The following is a 19,991-nucleotide window of genomic DNA, read 5'->3' as shown; positions in this document are numbered from 1 at the left end:
CTGGTTTCATCGGGCATTTGAGGGCAGTGCGCTGCCACAACGTCCGAGAAAAAAAAAGATGGAGATTCGGGCAATTAGCGAGCTGTGGGCAATTTTTTCGTAGTGCTTTTGTTTAGCTATATATTATTAAAATAATTTGTTAAAAAATTAACGTTTGTGAGCACACAAAGAAATATATTTGTACTATGGCACTATTGTAAATATTTGCACTGCATTACCTGCAGTTGCTATTGTACGCTAGGTGTCAGTGCGTGCTATATGTTTTAATTGATTGACGACAGGTGCTATTATACGCTAGATGGCGGCGCAAGCTGTAAGTTGATAGAACAGCTGATTTCTGTTGATATTTGATAAGAGACTTTTATATTGGTTGTGCAAGATGCGCACGGGTCAGGATCGTAATTCTTAAATATTTAGTTCCGCTTTCGACCATCATGTCTGTTTGCATTTAATATTAAGGTTCCCCCATTCTCACGTTTCTTTGGACTCCTTTCCGCGGCTAAGCGGAGAAACGGTTACTGGCCACTTTCCACGTTTATCAAATTTTGCAGATCTTCTCTGTGCCGGACACACAGGCTCACGGGCCCCGAAAACTTGTGTCCATCTCTAATGCGTACGTACCTATGTATGAATGTGCCTAAATAATCTTCAACGTTTCGTATCAGTTACTTGAGTGTTAATAGATTACCGATTAGCAACTTGCCTCAATAAATAATTGATATCACATAAAAGTCTGCGTTTTTACCAAAATCTTCAAACATACATAAATACACATTAGTCAGTTTTTGCCCGTCAGCTGATACAGTGCTCTAGAAATAGTCAAGTTCCTACTAAGTAATTTAGCTTTTAAATATGCTGAGACTTGCCACCCTACTATTATCAGCAGCCTGTGCAATGGCTGTACCGGCGTTGGTACCGTCATTTAGGGGCCTTAAACCGCAGATGGATGGGCGTGTTGTTGGTGGCGTTGCCACTACGATCAGCTTTATACCATGGCAAGTATCAATTCAAGAAGAGGGCTCACATTTTTGTGGCGGTGCCATCTATAGCGAAACAATCATTGTGACAGCTGCACATTGCTTATACCATAGCACTGCTTCTGATATAAAAGTACGCGCTGGTTCGTCCTTTTGGAATTCTGGCGGTATATTAGTGCAAGTTGATGCACTCAAAATTCATGAAGATTACGATCCTTACACCATGGAATATGATGTTGCTGTAATGCGCTTGGCAATGCCACTTACTTTCAAATCTACCATCAAGCCAATTCCTTTGGCTACAAAAGCACCTGGAGATAACGAAGTTGCTCTTACATCTGGCTGGGGTACTAAGCAAGCTGATTCGAGCACAATACCTACACAAGTGCAATCCGTTAATGTGAATATTATTAGTTTGACAGCATGTGCATCTGATGCTTTTGGTTATGGTGAAGATGTCCTTGAGACTATGATATGTAGCTATACTGAAGACAAAGATGCTTGTCAAGGTGACTCTGGTGGGCCATTGGTATCTGGTGGTAAATTAGTTGGTATTGTATCCTGGGGTTATGGCTGTGCATTCCGCAATATTCCTGGTATATATTCCGATGTTGCTGCTCTACGTGAATGGATAGAGGCCGCTGCTGTATCTGTTTAAATTGTTTTGTGATAAACGAATGCCAATTTCACATAGAGGCTTAATGAAATAATTAGTCAAGTTTACTACATTAAAGCCCTAATTGAACCCAATCTTCCATACAAAATACAAATTCTTAATTATATCATTATTGCTTTATTGAATGCCTAATCGAGTGAAAAATTAAATTATTTTCAATAATTTACGAAATATAAAAAAACACGAAAAAATTCAAAATTTATTTTTCTATGTATTTGCTGCAAACGATAATAAGGTTTTTTTGAAAATAGGCACATATTTGGTTAGGTGTAACATCTATGGGTAGTTGCGCATGCATTTTATTTTGATTGTATTTATAGTTAAGAAGGAAGCGGCTGCTTTCCATTTTAAATATTTTTTGTAAAAACGAAATTTTTTTTGCGCTGCTGACAGATGTTCTCTTAATGAAGCAAAAGGCCCTGTATGAAAAAGGAAACTTCATTATTTCATTGAAAAGAATTGTGATTCGATTAAGTTTCTGTGTGAAAATGGTATAACTCTTGATATGAACATACATACATAAGTATTTGAAAATATGTATATTTGTGTAATGTAACATATTTCAATAACTTTTCAAAACTGCAAAACTGTCAAGATGGTCATTTGGTGTCAAAAACGTGTGCATTATGTCACATAACTTACTTGAAATCAAAAATAAAAATAAATACAAGCTGCGATATACCTCGCGATTTGGGCAGAGCTTCTCTTTCGTGATACTTTTTAATTAGTCCTACGAATTGCCCGTGTTGGTACCCAAATGCCTTTATGCCGACTGCGAACGGCATCTGCAAGGCAGTTGAATACACTCGGAGTGCTTGCTGAAGGCGACCTTGCTTAGAAAAGCTTTCTCGAGAGTATTTGATGTTGCTTATTCCGGAACTCGAATCCAGAACTTCGGTGTGGTAAGCGACCTCGCTACCACCATACTACTATGGCCGACATGCGTGATTAAAACCAAAACTCAATTTACGTGCTCATTTATATAATATTGTGACGAATATTAGCAACACTAAGGGATACTATCATCGCTAAGCCGATACTAAGCAGTGACTTGTATGTACATAAACAAATCAATCATTATATCTACACATATGTACATGCCAGCGGCGGAGAGATGCTCACAAAAGCATGCAATCATCAGTAAAGTATTTCTCACACATACACATGCATATATCTGAGATGCTCACAAAAGTAGGTAATCATTTGTGCAAGTATCACGCACATATGAGAAGCTATAAACGTGCATCTGTAGTTTATAGCTGGTAAACAAGTAGTAAATTCTAGAAATAGAAACGCCTAGAAATATGCCAACGAGGAAACCGAAGAGTATAAAAGCAGCACCAGCTGAGGCACGACCAATCAGTTTGATTTAAGTAAGCTCTTAGTGGTGAAGTATCAGTGTTATTGTGAAGTACTTTAATAAAAGCCATTTTGCATTATTGAATATTGGAGTTATTTATTCAACAGTTTAGCGATACGAACGTTAGTAGAAGGTTGCAAATAAACGGAATTTCCCTAAATTCGTTACAATATATTACGTTTCGTATCATTATGTTAAGTTGTTTCAGATGCTGTAGTAGTCAGTATTGCCATTTTAGTACTTTTGTAGATAGGTCTACCTTTCTTTTAGCATTTAGCTTTAAAATTTAGGGTTTGGCTCCTATCTCCTTTTTAACTATTTTAAACTATTTCGTTCCAAATATTTTTGGCGAATCATTCCGTAGAACTTTTTCCGCGGATTAATTTCTGTAGACTTATTTTTAAACCCTGTTTTGGAGGTAAATTAGGCATGTATGTATGTATTGTGGTGAATGTTAGCAAGTCCAATACATCACTTTGCCGCTAGTGAATAAATCCTGCACACCTAAAAGAGCAATCTGAGCAAATGAGACATACATGGCGGAACCATACAGGTGACAGACGGAAATCAGCTGTCTGTTACTTTTTAATATGAACGTGCTCAGCCGGTTCTTCCTGCAGCTCGTACATGTGCCGTTACTGACGAGGGCTAACTAATAAGCATGTGACGCCAGAAGGCAGTGTCCAATTAGTATGCCCATCGTAAGCCTTAACTTTATTCTCTTTTGTCCAACGTCGTACGATTTCCACATGATCTTAGAAATTTTCCACATTGGCACTTCTACCGTCGATTCATCGAGTGCGGCACCCTCCTTTGCCAACTCATCAGCTCTTTCGTTACCTTCTATCATTTTATGACCGGGAACCCAGTGTAGATGTATGGTTCGGCTAGAGCTAAGTCTCTGCAATACTTCTTAGCATTCCAGGACTCTTATTGATGTAGTACTGTGTGAGATTATTGCATTAGTCGCCGCTTAACCATCAATACATCCCGGGAACGGCAATATCAAATAATAGAGAAAACATTTTTACAAGCGGAGTCGCACATGGGCAGTGGTTTGGCAAACGCTCCGTTAGTATTTCTGTCATAAAAAGCTTCTCAACAAAATTTCATCAACCTTGCATATGCTTTTTGGTGTCGGATTGGAAGATAGGCTCGGCCTAAACTCCACGGAGGTATATCACGCCAAGTATCTAATTTTTTTTCTTGCATACATATACATTAGGCGATACTTAATCTTTATGAGTAACGTCGCAGATATGGATTATTAAGATGATTAGCTTAAAAAGTTGAATTCGATCAGCTAACAACGATTTCATCAAATCTTGCTCATAAAACTTAAGACCTGCTACTCACATGTTTTAGTTCGTTTTCGGTTATCAGTTCGTGGGTATTAAAATAAAATCGCATTCGTAACGAAAAAACTAAAACAAATTTTGAACATTGACCATGTTGGAATTCTTGTTACCAATCTCCATATTTGCATATATGCTAGCCACTCCAGCGTCTGCTAGCCTGACGCCACAACTAGATGGACGCATAGTTGGTGGTGTTCCAACTACGATCAGCACTTTTCCTTGGCAAATATCTATTCAGATTGCGGGTTCACATTTTTGTGGAGGATCCATTTATAGTGAGGATATCATTATAACAGCAGCTCATTGCTTACTCAGTCAAAGCTCTTCTGCGATGAAGGTACGCGCTGGTTCGTCTTTTTGGAATTCTGGTGGTATGCTAGTTCAAGTGGCCTCATACAAGATTCACAGAAGATATAATCCTTTAAATATGAAAAACGATATTGGGATTATACGTTTGGCAACACCACTCACATTTAAATCCAACATCAAACCAATCCCTTTGGCTACAATAACGCCGGAAGATGGTACAGATGCTGTTACATCAGGCTGGGGTACTAAGGAGTCTGGTTCAAGCACGCTGCCTACTCAATTGAACGCAGTACCTTTGAAAATTGTGAGTCTTGACAAATGTACATCTGATGTATTTGGCTATGGTACGGCTGTACGTGATACCATGATCTGTTCCTACACTGTAGACAAAGATGCTTGTCAGGGTGATTCTGGTGGACCATTGGTATCTGGTGGTGAGTTAGTGGGTGTTGTATCCTGGGGTTATGGTTGTGCATTCCGCAATCTTCCGGGTGTGTATTCAGATGTAGCTGCTCTACGCGAATGGATAGAGAGCACTGTTGATGCATTTTAGATTGTTATTTTTTAGCTAATAACTTACAAAGAAACTTTTAAAATATATATACATATTAATGTAATGCTGTGAAATACATGTTAAAATGGTTTATGTATTTGGGCGACGATATTTGTTATAGCCCATAAGGAAGCGCGATAAGATTTACGTAACACGATTTCTGTAAGAACATTTTTGGAATATATGTTGTTGTTGGTGTTGTTGTAGCAGTGATTCGCCCCATCCAATAGGTGTGATCAATCACAAATTGTCATCAATATCCTCTAACGGGAGTCCAAGGAAACTTAATATTTCAACAGGGGTGTTAGAGGCGTTGGTTTCACATTACAATTGAAGAGATGGTTGGTGTTATGTGGGGACACATTGCAAGCAGGGCATACGTTTTGTATGTCGGGGTTAATTCTGGAAAGGTAGGAGTTTAATCTGTTACAGTATCCAAATCGAAGTTGAGCTAGAATGACTCGCGTTTCCCTAGGGAGTATGCGTTCCTCTTCTGCAAGTTTTGGGTATGGTTCTTTGAGTACAGGATTCACCGGGCAATTCCTGACATAGAGGTCCAACGCCTGTTTGTGGAGTTACCTGAGGACCTGCTTGTGTTTTTTGGCTTCATATGACTATGTTTTCAGGTGCCGTATTTCCTCATAATGTTTCCGTAGATGACTCCTTAAGCCCCTGGGCAGTGTTGGCTCTTCAATCAGATGCCTGTTGGGATGCCCATGTTTCTGAGTATTCAACAGCAACTCTTTTGTTAGCATTTCATTTCTCTCCCTGATGGGGAGTATTCTCGCTTCATCATGTAGATGGTGTTCTGGGGACATAAGAAGAAAACCCGCGCGGGTCTGAGGGCAGTATATAAATTTCTTAATTATTGGCAAAACATCCTCATAAAAAAACACTTGTGATCTTGTACTTACAACAAAAAAAAATAAACCGTGAGTACTAAGTACTCGTGAAGTTTGATATGTGATCATACAGATGTACGACTAGTGAACGTGAGTTGAATTAACTAAAGCTCTCACGGAGGTTGTGGTTGAACCACAACAGTGACAGGTTTACCCAGAAACAAAAAATGCAGTCTTTTAAGAACAGCTTCGTCGACTTCTTATCTGTAACAACCGATATTGACAAGTTATCGGTCTTCGTCGAGCGGTTTGTTAACGGCCAAGCCGCCGATAACCAATCGATAGCACGTCGTTAAAAACTTGTTAACACTCAGATAAAAAACCGATAACTTTTCGATATCAAATCGATATCGTTTTGATGAAATATTCATAGCTTCTCGGAACATATCGATAATAAGTCTATAAATTTACGGTAGGATAACGATAACGTTTTGTTAACATCTCAATACCTTGTCCTTAAATTTTTGATAACATATCAATAACTTTTCGATAAATAAAAAAAAACAATTATATAAAGCAATATGACCATGACTCGCTGATTAAATACAGAAAAGTATCGACAAATTTTTAATAATAAATCTATAAACTTTCGATAAAGCAGGGATAGCTCGTCCTAAAAAATCAGTAACCCATTAATAACCTTAGTTATCGATAGCCAGTTTATAACACTTCCACAACAAATCTATAACTGGTCCACACCTCTTCGATAACACACCTATAACAAACCGATAGCTCATCGATAAGAGAAAATTAACACTTTGAAATTGATAACACGCCGTACGGTTTCGGTTCCAGCTTCTGTTTTGACTTCTAATATAAACTGAAAAATCTCCCCTCCTTTTTGTTTTGTCCTTACTCTTCTTTAACTCCCCTTTTGTTTCATTTCATTTCCTTTTCCTCTCACTTCTTTTCGTGTTTCCTTTCCTTTCATTTCCTTCACTTTCTTCTCTTATCCTTGCTCTTTCTGATTTCGTTTATATTAACTCTACCACGTACATAGTTCAGACAATACGCTACAGTGTAGTAACTACACTTACGCTTATATGTATCCCCACATTCGTCGTACCAATCCCACACACACGCAGGTGTACGTCTAGGAAAATAGTATTATTAGTTAACCTAGGGGTATGAAGTAAAAGCACAACAGATGTAACTTCACCAGAAACAAACAGTTTCGGGCTTTTTGATAAGAGCTTCATCGGCACCTTATCGGGAAAAGTTGATGCAGACAAGCTATTGTTTTATTATCAGCTTGCTATCGATTTTTTATAAACTTGCCATTTTCTTCTTATTGGTTTCTTAATGGCTTGCTATCGAAGGAGTTATACATATGAATGTGTGTCATCGATTTTATATTCATATCATCAAAATCACCCAGAATAAAAATTTTAGATTTTTCTTTCTTCTGTTCTAATTTAAAAATAGAAAAAATTTGATATTTTCTTTCTTCTGTTCTAATTTAAAAATAAAAATAAAAAATTAATTTAAGAAAAATTTGATCATAACAATAATTATTTAATCTTATAAGGGCTTGAGCTCGATTAGAAGCCGCGATCTTACAAATCAGTAGGCCGATATAACAACAAATAATTTATTTCATTTAATCAAATTTTATTTAATTTTATTTTTTATAAATTATAAAATTTGTCGATTGTTTTTGTTTGATTTGCACCAGATGGCGCAACACTGAATAAATATAGTTGATAAAAGGAATAGAAGTAGCAAATTTGTCAGTCAAACAAACCACCGCTGTATAGCTAAATGGTTAGCGCAGCGTGCCTAAAGCGTACTGATGATGAAAGCTTAGCACCCTTCGAAATGGATCTATCTGCGCAGCTATAGCAAGTTGTCTGAAAAATTTTCCACTTACTATTCCAAAAACAAAATACAATTTTTCAAATTTAGAAAAATTAAAAAGTAACAATAATTATCATTAGAAAAAAATTATTGTTCTGGCCTTGAGCTCGAATCGAACCTTGTATAAATTTTTTCTTTTAGTTCATTTTCTTTTGTTTTTTCTTTTACATTTTCGATAACTTTTCGATAACACGCCGATAACAAATCTATAAATTTTCGAAAACATACTGATATTCATTCGATAGCAATCGGATGACGCGTCGATTGAAAGTCAAGTTAATTAAAATTAATTTAAAAACATTTATATTCATTAATATTATTTTAATTTAATTTTTTATTTAACTTGATTCATCTCAATTTTATTTAATTTAATTTTACTTAACTTAACTTAATCTAATTTATTTATTTTAAGTTAATCATATTTTATTTCATTTCATTTTATTCTAAATTTTAAAAATTTTTCTTTAATTTCATATTTTTTATTTCTATTTTTATTTGATTTTTTTATTTTTATTTATATTTAATTTATTAAATAATTTTCTTTGTGCAATTATCATATTTCATAATTTTTCACATTTTATTTCACTTATGAAGATTTATGATATGTTTTGTTGTACAGATTTGACGGCTCAGTAGGTAGAGCACACAATTCTTATGCGGACAATATTGAATCGAAACCTGTAGGCACAAACTTCTAATCGTGTAGAGTAGAATAAAGTACTATTATAATACTAGATCAGATCACTCTTGGAGTGGTCGGGAGAAAGCTTGTCTAAGTAGTTATGGACGTGTTTGGTGTGACTTGTTCCCCAAGCGTTCAAATTGGCCAAGCGATTCAGCGCCAATTAGCGATGATGATGTTGGGCTGCGCCCGGGTCTATAGTACCGCAATGACTTGGGTTCAAGCCGTCCAAGGGCTGTTATTATGATAAAACTCTGCTTATCGTCAACTTTCTATGAGGAGTTACAGCAACAGAACAACCAACACAATTGGCTAGACGATTTAATAACTATCTTCAGCCACATTTTTATCAAATTAACATGTTTCTGCTATAGGTGATGATTAATTTGAAAAAAACGATTACAGTTGCATAATTTATAACCACTTACTACTTTTAAGATAACGACATTGCAACTCGGTAATCTTTATCTGATAAAAGAAATCCATGTAGGCATTATTTATAACACTCCCTACACACGAGAGATGATAAGTAATGGACTTTCCGGTATTGATTATTGATATCACAAATAAAATAATTTAAAAAAAATTTTAAGTTAAACGGTTTTATTGAAAACAATACTTACATGAAGTAATAATCATACTAAAAGCTAGAAAATAATTAGGTAGGTCCTAGGTACTAGTCATCACACTCCTCATCAATCTAGGGCGTTGATTAAATAAAACCGTTTACCTTAAAATTGTTTTTTTAATTATTTTATTTTCAAGTTTTTAGTCTTTATTTAATTGCCTATTATTTCTCATTCTATTTAGTATATTTAGTGACTCAGTATTACACGGACTCTTTTCTGACAACTTTTTATAATCTAAGTCCTCAATACATAATCCTTCTAAAGACTTTACTCGACTCTGCGCCACGTATGCTTGTCCCTCCTCGAACTCCAAAATATTTTGATGTCACTTCTACCGGACTGTATGTAATATTTGTTCCAAATATGAGTCAAATCGGACATCATAGGTCGCTTTCTATTCACGTATGTATTAAAAAAAAAAAAATAAATGTATGTATTATGTGTTCCAAATATGAGTTAAATCGGACCACAAATACGATATTTTTGAATATCTCGATCCTTGCGCCAACTAGCGGCGACTTTTTTCATATGCCGCCTTCTATTCATGTATGTATGTATTATGTGTTCCAAATATAAGTTAAATCGGACCACAAATACGATATTTTTGAATATCTCGATCCTTGCGCCACCTAGCGGCGATTTTTTTCATATGTCGCCTGCTATTCATGTATGTATTATGTGTTCCAAATATGAGAAAATCGGACGACAAATATGATTTTTTAAATATTCGATCCATGCTTATTATTGCATTGTCATCGGGTTCTGAACTATATTCCAAGTTTAAAGCTCGTAGCTTATCGGGAAGTTACTTAAACTTCAATTACAAAATTCTTGCCAGTCATCCAGCCAACCAGCCAGCCTAGCCTAGCCTGTCAAGTCAAGCTAAATAAAATCGGTTAAAAATACGTCAAAGACCACAGTGCTTAGCTATACGCGAGTTTGGAGGCGCATACTCAGTGGCTGATCCTGGACCTGGGATAAGTGCTAGTAATTCGAGTTAATATACAATACAAATTAAATTGTGATAATTTCATGTACATAGGATATATAAAAATGCTTTTACTTTTGTTTTTGTTAAATTAATATGCATGCTGCAAGTGCAGATTTAAGAGCAACTTTGTTAGAGCATTACATGATCTCCGACACTTTGCAGCTCAGCGCTTGGTTCAACGCCTTTCTTGCTTGATCGTTCATGTGCGATCTCGCCTTCTTATAATCTCGCCCAATCTTATTAGGACGTCTACGGGACACGATTCGACGGATGTGCATTTTTTAGGTACATCATTCGCTTTTTCATTTCCATCTTTACCCATATGCCTTGGGCGCCTAGGGATTGCTCACATTCTAAGACCTTTAAACAGGTTGTGCTATGCGAGATTATTACATTGTTTCTGCTGCTTTGGCCCCACCTACTACTTCCACCTAAAAACCACTACAGTTGTCTTGCATCTTGTAGGATCTGTTTATTTCCCGAGCAGCACAGTTTACCGCAGACGCTGCCCCTTCCATTAGTTTAGTACTATCGTTTTACATGTGTATCGCTTCGCTTCCAAATTGAGCGCCCTTGCGCCAACGTCGCACTTTTATTGTGGTTCCAGGATACCCATCACTCCCTCCTTTACATGAAGCTTCCACCACAACTTATATTCCAATATTCTTTGTTTACAAAAGGGGTCTGCGTTTATAACCACCCCGCGCAGTGTCCTGTCTACTGACTTGCCTTTGTCTATCTATTAGCCTCTCAAAGGTTTTTAGCTGAAACGATGTTAAGCTCATGCATATGGAGGCTCTTCTGCATCATCTCCCGAAGAAAAATGTCTGGCGAAAAACTTCTGAAAAGTCTCACTATTTCGCGACCATTCCCAGTTTTCTTTCTTTATTAGTCCCTACTGTTACTATAATATATGCAAATTGCTTTACAGTACGTAACAAAATAAAGGCCAGCCTCTACCAATTATATACCCTCCATCCCACGCTTCTTCTTTTCTAGCTTACGAAAGACGTTTTTCAGAAGTTCTTCAAATTTTTTCATCCAACTCAAAAAAAGTTATGAATTTTTAAAAAACACCGTTTTTGTTTTCAAAATTCTATAAATTTTTCAAAAATTGACCGTTTGGGATCTTTATTTTTTAAATTTGTTTTTAAATGTACTTTTCGGAAAAAATACAAAAACATTTTTAAAGTTTTTTTTTTTTTGTAATTTTTTAGTTTTTCGAGATTTTTCGAATTTCGCCCTTTTTTTCTCATAAAAAACTTAAATCAATTCTGCAATCATCCGATTTTCGATTTTTCGAAATTTTCGATATCGAAAAAGTGGGCGTGGTTATAGTCCGTAATCGTTCATTTTAAATAGCGATCTGAGATGAGCGCCCAGGAATCTACATACCAAATTTGGTCAAGATATCTCAAAATTTACTCAAGTTATAGTGTTAACGGACAGACGGACGGACGGACATGGCTTAATCAAATTTTTTTTCGATACTAATGATTTTGATATATGGAAGTCTATATCTATCTCGATTCCTTTATACCTGTACAACCAACCGTTATCCAATCAAAGTTAATATACTCTGTGAGCTCTGCTCAACTGAGTATAAAAAAAAAAATGATCCCAAACGGTCAATTTTTGAAAAAGTTATAGCATTTTGAAAAAAACACCGTTTTCCAACTCAAAATAAGTTTTAAATATTTTGAAACCAAAAACGGTGTTTTTTTAAAAATTCATAACTTTTTTTGAGTTGGTTGAAAAATTTGAAAAACTTCTGAAAAACGTCTGTCGTAAGCTAGAAAAAGAAGAAAAACTTTCAGCCAATTCTAAAGGGGTCGGGTTCAAAATTGGTTGAAATGGGATGGAATACCCCATATATAAAATAGGATGTATGTATGTATGTTTGTATGAGGCTTATGGACTTCGAAACTACCACGCCGATTTTATTCAAATTTAAAGGATAACTTAGTAGGAACCCGGAGAGTGTTTGTGAAATTTTTTTTTTCCGGGAAGTGGACGAGGGACCGATTTATTCTAAACTATCGTATATATGGTTCGATTTGCCAGAAATTTGGTATGTAGGTAGCGTTAATTCTAGAATAAAATATCGGATAATTTTTCTTCCGGGAAGTGGACCAGGATACATATTGGTGACTAGGGTCTCGAGATATAGGACAAAAAGTAGACCCGGGCACCCCTAGAATGTGTTTATACAATATGGATATCAAATGAAAGCTGTTGATGAGTGCTTTAGTGCAGGGTAGCTTTCATACCTATTGGTGACTAGGGTCTCGAGATATAGGCCAAAACGTGGATCAGGGTAACACTAGGATGCGTTTTCACATTATGGATATCAAATTGAAGCTGTTGATGTGTGCTTTAGTAAAGGGTAGTTTTCATACGTATTGGTGACTAGGGCCTCGAGATATAGGCCAAAACGTGGATCCGGATACCCCGAGACAATGCTCATACAATATGGATATCAAACGAAAACTGTTCATGAGTGCTTTACTACAGGGTACTTTTCATACCTATTGGTGACTAGGGTCTCGAGATATAGGCCAAAACATGGACCCGGATACCCCTAGAATGTGTGTGTATTTTGGATATCAATTGAAAGCTGTTGCTGAGAGCTTTTAAGTAATTTTCATTGTGATATTAGATTTAGTCGCATCAACCTGGCAAAACTGATAAATATGCATGCGAAGCCGAAATAAAGACATGAATTAATAATACCCACATACCTATTTACATACGTCCTATTCGATTTGCCTGAAATTTGGTATATAAATTTGCCTATATATGTATATTAGTATTCACGATGCTTTTTTCTGGGAAGTAGACCAGAGACGGACTGGGACCGGGATTAGGCCTGGGACTGAGACTGACACTCGGAGTGGGACTGGGACTGAGACTCGGAATGGGACTGGAACAAAATACATACCACCCTCTGGGACTGGCAATAAGATATTAAGAAGAATGAGAAAAACTTGAGAGAAGAGAAAAGAGAGAAGGAGACTGAGAAAGAGATATAATGAGACGAAGATGGAGATAGAAGAAGCGAAAAATACGGAGGGAGGAGTGAATACAAAGATTAGGAAAAAGTGTAGAGGGGCGAGGGCAGAGTTAGACGGAAAAAGCTTATTAAAATGTATGCAGATATACCAAATTTAGGGCAGAACAACGTCTTCCGGGTCTGCTAGTGAGCTATATTACAGAATAGTAGTTTCAAATTTCCAAATTTAAATAAAAAATAGAAAAAACTTAAAAAAAATTTATAAAATAGTTTTTAATCACAGTTGTCCTTGTCTCACCCAACCATTAAATTGTTGCATTGTCAAGAGTCCTTGATACGTCTGCAAAGTCTCAATTAAACTTATGGCTGATTTAAGTGGTCATAAAGTCAATTGACTTATGACCTTATCTTACCTTACCCCACGACCAAATTAATGCAGTGTCATTGGTCCTTGATACGTGTGTAAATTGTCAATTGACTTAATGGCAATTCTAAAGAAGGTCAATTGACCTTATGTCACCACACCAACAAATTATTGCATTGTCATCGGTTCTTGATACGTACGGAAAGTTTTAATTGACCTTATGGCCATTTAAAGTGGTCACAAAGTAAGTTGACCTTATGTCCATTGTTTTTAAATCACCACACCATGAAATTATTGCATTTTCATCGGTCCTTGATACATGTGCAAAATTTCAAATTAATCAAACTTCTGGAAATTAGTGGCAATTATGCTCAAAGAATCCGTTACATACATACTACCCAAGCAAAAGCTATGTAGGTAAAAATGCTTTCACCGGCCACAGCGCTGGCTTCCTGACGTCAGCAAAAGAATAATTACGCATTTTGTTTTTTGGTGACGATCATTGTAGCGATATAAATCAGTAAAATATGTCCGTTACGTTAGAGACCATATATTGATTTCGCATATTCAACTATCTTGGGAAGCCCTATCTATATTATCAATGCTTAACATCAAATACTTGCTGTTGTTTTGCAAAACTTCAGAGAAATTTATAATCTCTTATCTAGCGACGGACTTAACAAACCTATAGATATCTATGACATAATTTCGAGAGGTATACATCTATAATATTTCGCATGCACTTGAGAAAGTCTTCGGTATAGCGTAATATTCGAAACCCTAACTGTTGGACATGAAATTTTAAACGAAACAATGAATTCGGTATAAATAAGCGCACCACCATACAAACCCAATCTAGTTGATACCACCATTTCATCTAACAGCAGTGTTACTCGGTTTTATTTTTTTTTTATATATAAAATGTTTAAAATCTTCGTCGTTTTAGCGCTGTTAGGCTGCGCGTTAGCTGGCACCATACCCAAGGCTCCTATACCTCTGGCCGATGGCTTAGATGGTCGTATTGTTGGTGGCATAGCGACAACGATTACTTCATTCCCTTATCAAATTTCGCTTCAGCGTAATGGTTTCCATAGTTGCGGAGGTGCCATCTATAAAGATACAATCATTGTGACCGCTGCTCATTGCTTGCAAAATGTTTCACCAGCCAGTTTAAAGGTACGCGCTGGTTCGACTTACTCAAACTTTGGTGGTTCCATAGTTAAGGTGGCTAGTTTCAAGAATCATGAACTTTATAACAAAAAAACTTCAGCAAATGATATAGCAGTGATCAAGTTGGCATCACCTCTACCATTGAGCTCAACAATTCAACCTATAAGTTTGGCTACCACATCACCTGCTAATGGCGCTCCTGGTGTTATCTCTGGTTGGGGTGTAACCAGTTTTGGTTCGAAAAATGTACCAAGTCAACTACGTTATACCGACCTTTCAGTTCTCAGTCGTTCGACATGTAGCTCGTCAGCTTATGGTTATGGCTCATTCATTCGTTCTGGTATGGTTTGTGGTTTTGCTGCTGGCAAAGACGCATGCCAAGGTGATTCCGGTGGTCCATTGGCGTCGGATGGTATTTTGGTTGGAGTTGTTTCGTGGGGTAATGAATGTGCATTAGCCAAATACCCGGGTGTTTACACAGATGTTGCTAAATATAATAGCTGGATTGTGAAAACAGCAAACTCTCTCTAAGTAAAATCAAAGTATGAGTAAATGATGATGTGATGAGATGAGTAAATGAGAACAAATAAAAAAAAGAAAATGCAATTAGTTTTTTATTTGAAGAGATCTCATATGTATTTCAATTTCGGGTTTTGTTGCTGGAAGACCGAAACTCATAGCGCCGAACACCAAAGTTACGGCTCAATACGAATTTTCTTCCTTTTCAAGAGTATTACAATATAATATTTGAAATATTCATCGAAATTTCTGTTTTTTAAGTCAGGAGTAACATGATCCTAATGTTTGCCTTGAGATTATAAGACCTCATAAGGAGTGACATAACAAGTGATACTATCAAGATCTTATATGAGAGTATGTGTAGGCTAGTATCAATTCCGGGCTACTGAAGTTATTAACCGATGTTTATGAAACACCAACAGAAGGTGAATGTGCGCATTAGGTAGGACATAGGACCCTGGTAAAATAATTAACATGTTGGTTATCATCATCATAATCATCTTCATAAACATCATCATTAATAAGCGCTTAACCTCCTAGGTGATTTTAGCTGTTTCGTAAAAAGTCACACCAGCTATCGCTATTTCGCGATAACTGACGCCTATTGCCCTGCAAAAATCGCGAGTACTCCATGCATGCATGTATGGAGTCCTCGCTATGGACCAAGCGAAAAAAAAAATTAACCACAATTCATACAAAAAATATGGTTCAATTAACACTGCGATGTGTGCTTTGCACACAGAGTATATTAACTTTGATTGGATAAGGGTTGGTTGTACAAGTATAAAGGAATCGAGATAGATATAGACTTCCATACATCAAAATCATCAGTATCGAAAAAAAATTGAGCCATGTCCGTCCGTCCGTCCGTTAGCACGATAACTTGAGTAAATATTAACATATCTTCACCAAATTTAGTACGCTAGCTTATCTGGATCCAGAATAGATTGGTATTGAAAATGAGCGAAATCGGATGATAACCACACCTACTTTTTATACTCAGTTGAGCAGAGCTCACAGAGTATATTAAGTTTGATTGGATAACGGTTGGTTGTACAGGTATAAAGGAATCGAGATAGATATAGACTTCCATATATCAAAATCATCAGGATCGAAAAAAAATTTGATTGAGCCATGTCCGTCCGTCCGTCCGTCCGTTAAAAATTTTAAGGTATCTTGATGAAATTTGGTATGTAGGTTCCTGAGCACTCATCTCAGATCGCTATTTAAAACGAACGATATCGGACTATAACCACGCCTACTTTTTCGATATCGAAAAACCGAAAAAGTGCGATAATTCATTACCAAAGACAGATAAAGCGATGAAACTTGGTAGGTGAGTTGAACTTATGACGCAGAATAGAAAATTAATAAAATTTTGGACAATGGGCGTGGCACCGCCCACTTTTAAAAGAAGGTAATTTAAAAGTTCTGCAAGCTGTAATTTGGCAGTCGTTGAAGATATCATGATGAAATTTGGCAGGAACGTTATTCCTATTACTATATGTACGCTTAATAAAAATTAGCAAAATCGGAGAAGGACCACGCCCACTTAAAAAAAAATTTGTTAAAGTAAAATTTTAACAAAAAATTTAATATCTTTACAGTATATAAGTAAATTATGTCAAAATTCAACTCCAATAATGATATGTTGCAACAAAATATAAAAATAAAAGAAAATTTCGAAATGGGCGTGGCTCCGCCCTTTTTCATTTGTCTAGGATACTTTTAATCCCATAAGTCGAACAAAAATTTACCAATCCTTTTAAAATTTGGTAGGGGCATAGATTTTATGATGATAACTGTTTTCTGTGAAAATGGGCGAAATCGGTTGAAGCCACGCCCAGTTTTTATGTCCTTCCGCATGGCCATTAACACAATAACTTGAGCAAAAATAGGCATATCTTTACTGAACTTAGTTCACGTACTTATCTGAACGCACTTTATCTTGGTATAAAAAATGAACGAAATCCGGCTATGACCACGCCCACTTTTTCGATATCGAAAATTACGAAAAATAAAAAAAAAAAATGCGAAAAATACTAAAAAAGGGATGAAACATGGTAATTGGATTGGTTTATTGACGCGAAATATAACTTTAGAAAAAACTTTGTAAAATGGTTGTGACACCTACCATATTAAGTAGAAGAAAATGAAAAAGTTCTGCAGGGCGAAATAAAAAACCCTTGAAAACTTGGCAGGTATTAGATATATAAATAAATTAGCGGTATCCAACAGACGATGTTTTGGGTCACCCTGGTCCACATTTTGGTCGATATCTGGAAAACCCTTTAACATATACAACTACCACCACTCCCTTTTAAAACTCTCATTAATACCTTTAATTTGATACCCATATCGTACAAACACATTCTAGAGTCACCCCTGGTCCACCTTTGTGGTATTTAATATAAAAGTCACTATTTAATAATAAGCACTATTTATTTTTTATAAAATATTTTTATTTAACCGCTCCTAAAAGTATGTTACAAAACGTTTTTAAATATTTCAACCGAATGAAAATTTTTGAAAGACAATATTTTACAATTGAAAAATAAAAATTAACAAGAACAAAAAAATTTAATTTATTTAAAGTAGGTACATTTAAAGTTGAATATAAATATAACCCTACAATACTCCCCCTTCCGGAGATTTAATGTTAAATAAATTAAAAGTAACTTTCTTTTTTGTTTTTGTGTTATAAAATAAAAAAAAAAAATAAATGTAAGGCGCGATAATCTCCGAAGAGATCTAAGGCCGAGCTTCTCTTCCAATTTGCGTCGTGCTCCTCTTGATTTTTCCCTACAAATTGGCCGGACTGGACCTACATGTTTTATGCCGACTCCGAACGGCATCTGCAAGGCAGATGAGTTTTCACTGAGAGCTTTTCATGGCAGAAATACAATCGGAGTGCTTGCCAGACACTGCCGAGGGGAGACCACGCTTAGAAAAATTTTCTTCTAATTGAAAAATCTTATTTCTAAAATTTTGATGTTGCTTTGCCCGGGAGTTGAACCCAGGGCATACGGTGTGATAGGCGGAGCACGTTACCATCACACCACGGAGGCCGTGTTAGGTATCTGTATTTTATCAATCATTGCTGGTTTTAAACGATCAATAGGAATAGATTTAATTTCATTGTTTATTTCAATTTTAAAGTTTTTAATATCTTTTTCAATAACTCTATAAGGACCTTCATACGGATGTTGCAAGGAATGTTTGTTTATTACACGTACAAAAACAAAATGACAATCTTTTAAACCTTTTGGAACAAAAATACCACTAGAATTTTGATGATGTTCCAAATTTGATTTAAAATTTTTAAAATGTTCACGCAAACTACTTAAAACATCCGTTGAAGTTATATTCTCTGTAGTTGAAACAAATAATTCACCAGGTAATCTTAAATTTTGTCCATAAACCATTTCAGCCGGTGTTGCTGAAATATCTTCTTTAAAAATCGATCGCAAACCCATAAGTACTATTGGTAACTCTTCATACCAATCTCTGGATCCATTCCTAGCCATTATTGAAGATTTAAGCTGTCTATGAAAACGTTCTATCATTCCATTAGCTTGGGGATGATAAGGAGAAGTTGTTATTTGATGACTTCAAAGAAGTTTCGTTAATTCTGAAAACAAGTTTGAAGTAAATTGAGATCCCTGATCTGTTGTTATTTCTAATGGAACTCCAAAACGTGAAATATATTCTTTAAAAAATTTATTTACAACCGTAACTGCAGAAATATCTCTTAGTGCGAATGCCTCTGGCCAACGTGTAAATCTATCAATTATAGTTAATATGTAACGATATCCTTTTGAAACAGGTAAGGCTCCAACAATATCTAAGTGAATGTGTTCAAATCTAGATTTTGGAATTGGAATTTTCATAACTGGAGATTTTGTATGACGATGTACTTTCGATTTTTGACAACTAATACATTCTTTAGACCAAGTATTAATATCTTTATTCATTTTAGGCCAAAAATATTTCTTAACTATCAAACGACGTGTAGCTCTACTACCAAGATGTGAAATCCCATGTAACATATCAAATATTATTTTTCTTAAATTGTTTGGAATGAAAGGCCTAGGATTTTCTCCTGACACTTCGCACCATATATTAAAGTTAAGAACAGGAATTTTTATTAGTTTCAAATTTAAAAATGTTTGCTCTGAGGTAAGTTTGCTTAATTCACTGTCTTGTTGTTGTTCACTTTGTAAAATTTTTAAATTAATGTCCGAATTATTAATCGCTTCTACTTCAAACGCACGAGATAATGTATCAGCTACAACATTTTCTTGTCCTTTAATATACCTAATGTCATTCGTAAACTGAGCAATGAATTCCATATGTCTAGTCTGTCTTGGACTGCGTTCTGTTTTTTAATTTAAAGCAAATACAAGAGGCTTGTGATCTGTGAAAACTGTAAATTCACGTCCTTCTAAAAGGTAACGAAAATGTTTAATGTTCAAATAAATAGCTAATAGTTCCCTATCAAATGCACTATATTTAATTTCGGATGGAGACAATTTCTTTGAAAAGAATGCAAGTGGTTCTGACTTATTATTAAACGTTTGATGTATGACACCACCTATTGCCGTATTGGATGCATCTACATTTAAAGAACG

The 19,991-nt window shown here is 35.7% G+C and overlaps 3 protein-coding genes across 3 annotated transcripts; all 3 read left to right on the top strand.

Moving 5' to 3' along the window:
- Positions 1-772: 772 nt before the first annotated feature.
- Positions 773-2,339, top strand: LOC137243530 (trypsin beta-like). Its single transcript, XM_067771334.1, has one exon. The coding sequence runs from the start codon at positions 853-855 to the stop codon at positions 1,633-1,635; it is 783 nt and encodes a 260-aa protein (XP_067627435.1). The 5' UTR covers positions 773-852; the 3' UTR covers positions 1,636-2,339.
- A 2,027-nt stretch (positions 2,340-4,366) lies between these two features.
- Positions 4,367-5,311, top strand: LOC137246308 (trypsin alpha-4-like). The gene has a single exon (XM_067777417.1). The coding sequence runs from the start codon at positions 4,463-4,465 to the stop codon at positions 5,231-5,233; it is 771 nt and encodes a 256-aa protein (XP_067633518.1). The 5' UTR covers positions 4,367-4,462; the 3' UTR covers positions 5,234-5,311.
- A 9,205-nt stretch (positions 5,312-14,516) lies between these two features.
- Positions 14,517-15,447, top strand: LOC137246307 (trypsin alpha-like). The gene has a single exon (XM_067777416.1). It carries the CDS (start codon positions 14,593-14,595, stop codon positions 15,370-15,372), a length of 780 nt encoding a protein of 259 aa, XP_067633517.1. The 5' UTR covers positions 14,517-14,592; the 3' UTR covers positions 15,373-15,447.
- Positions 15,448-19,991: the final 4,544 nt, after the last annotated feature.

Source organism: Eurosta solidaginis, chromosome 3 (assembly GCF_040869045.1).
Source record: "Eurosta solidaginis isolate ZX-2024a chromosome 3, ASM4086904v1, whole genome shotgun sequence".
NCBI lineage: Eukaryota > Metazoa > Arthropoda > Insecta > Diptera > Tephritidae > Eurosta > Eurosta solidaginis.
This window is presented reverse-complemented; position numbering and strand designations above follow the sequence as displayed.

Bases quoted from the DNA above. Each gene is read 5' to 3' on its own strand.
- LOC137246307 (XM_067777416.1), top strand. From the start codon at position 14,593: ATGTTTAAAATCTTCGTCGTTTTAGCGCTGTTAGGCTGCGCGTTAGCT.
- LOC137246308 (XM_067777417.1), top strand. From the start codon at position 4,463: ATGTTGGAATTCTTGTTACCAATCTCCATATTTGCATATATGCTAGCC.
- LOC137243530 (XM_067771334.1), top strand. From the start codon at position 853: ATGCTGAGACTTGCCACCCTACTATTATCAGCAGCCTGTGCAATGGCT.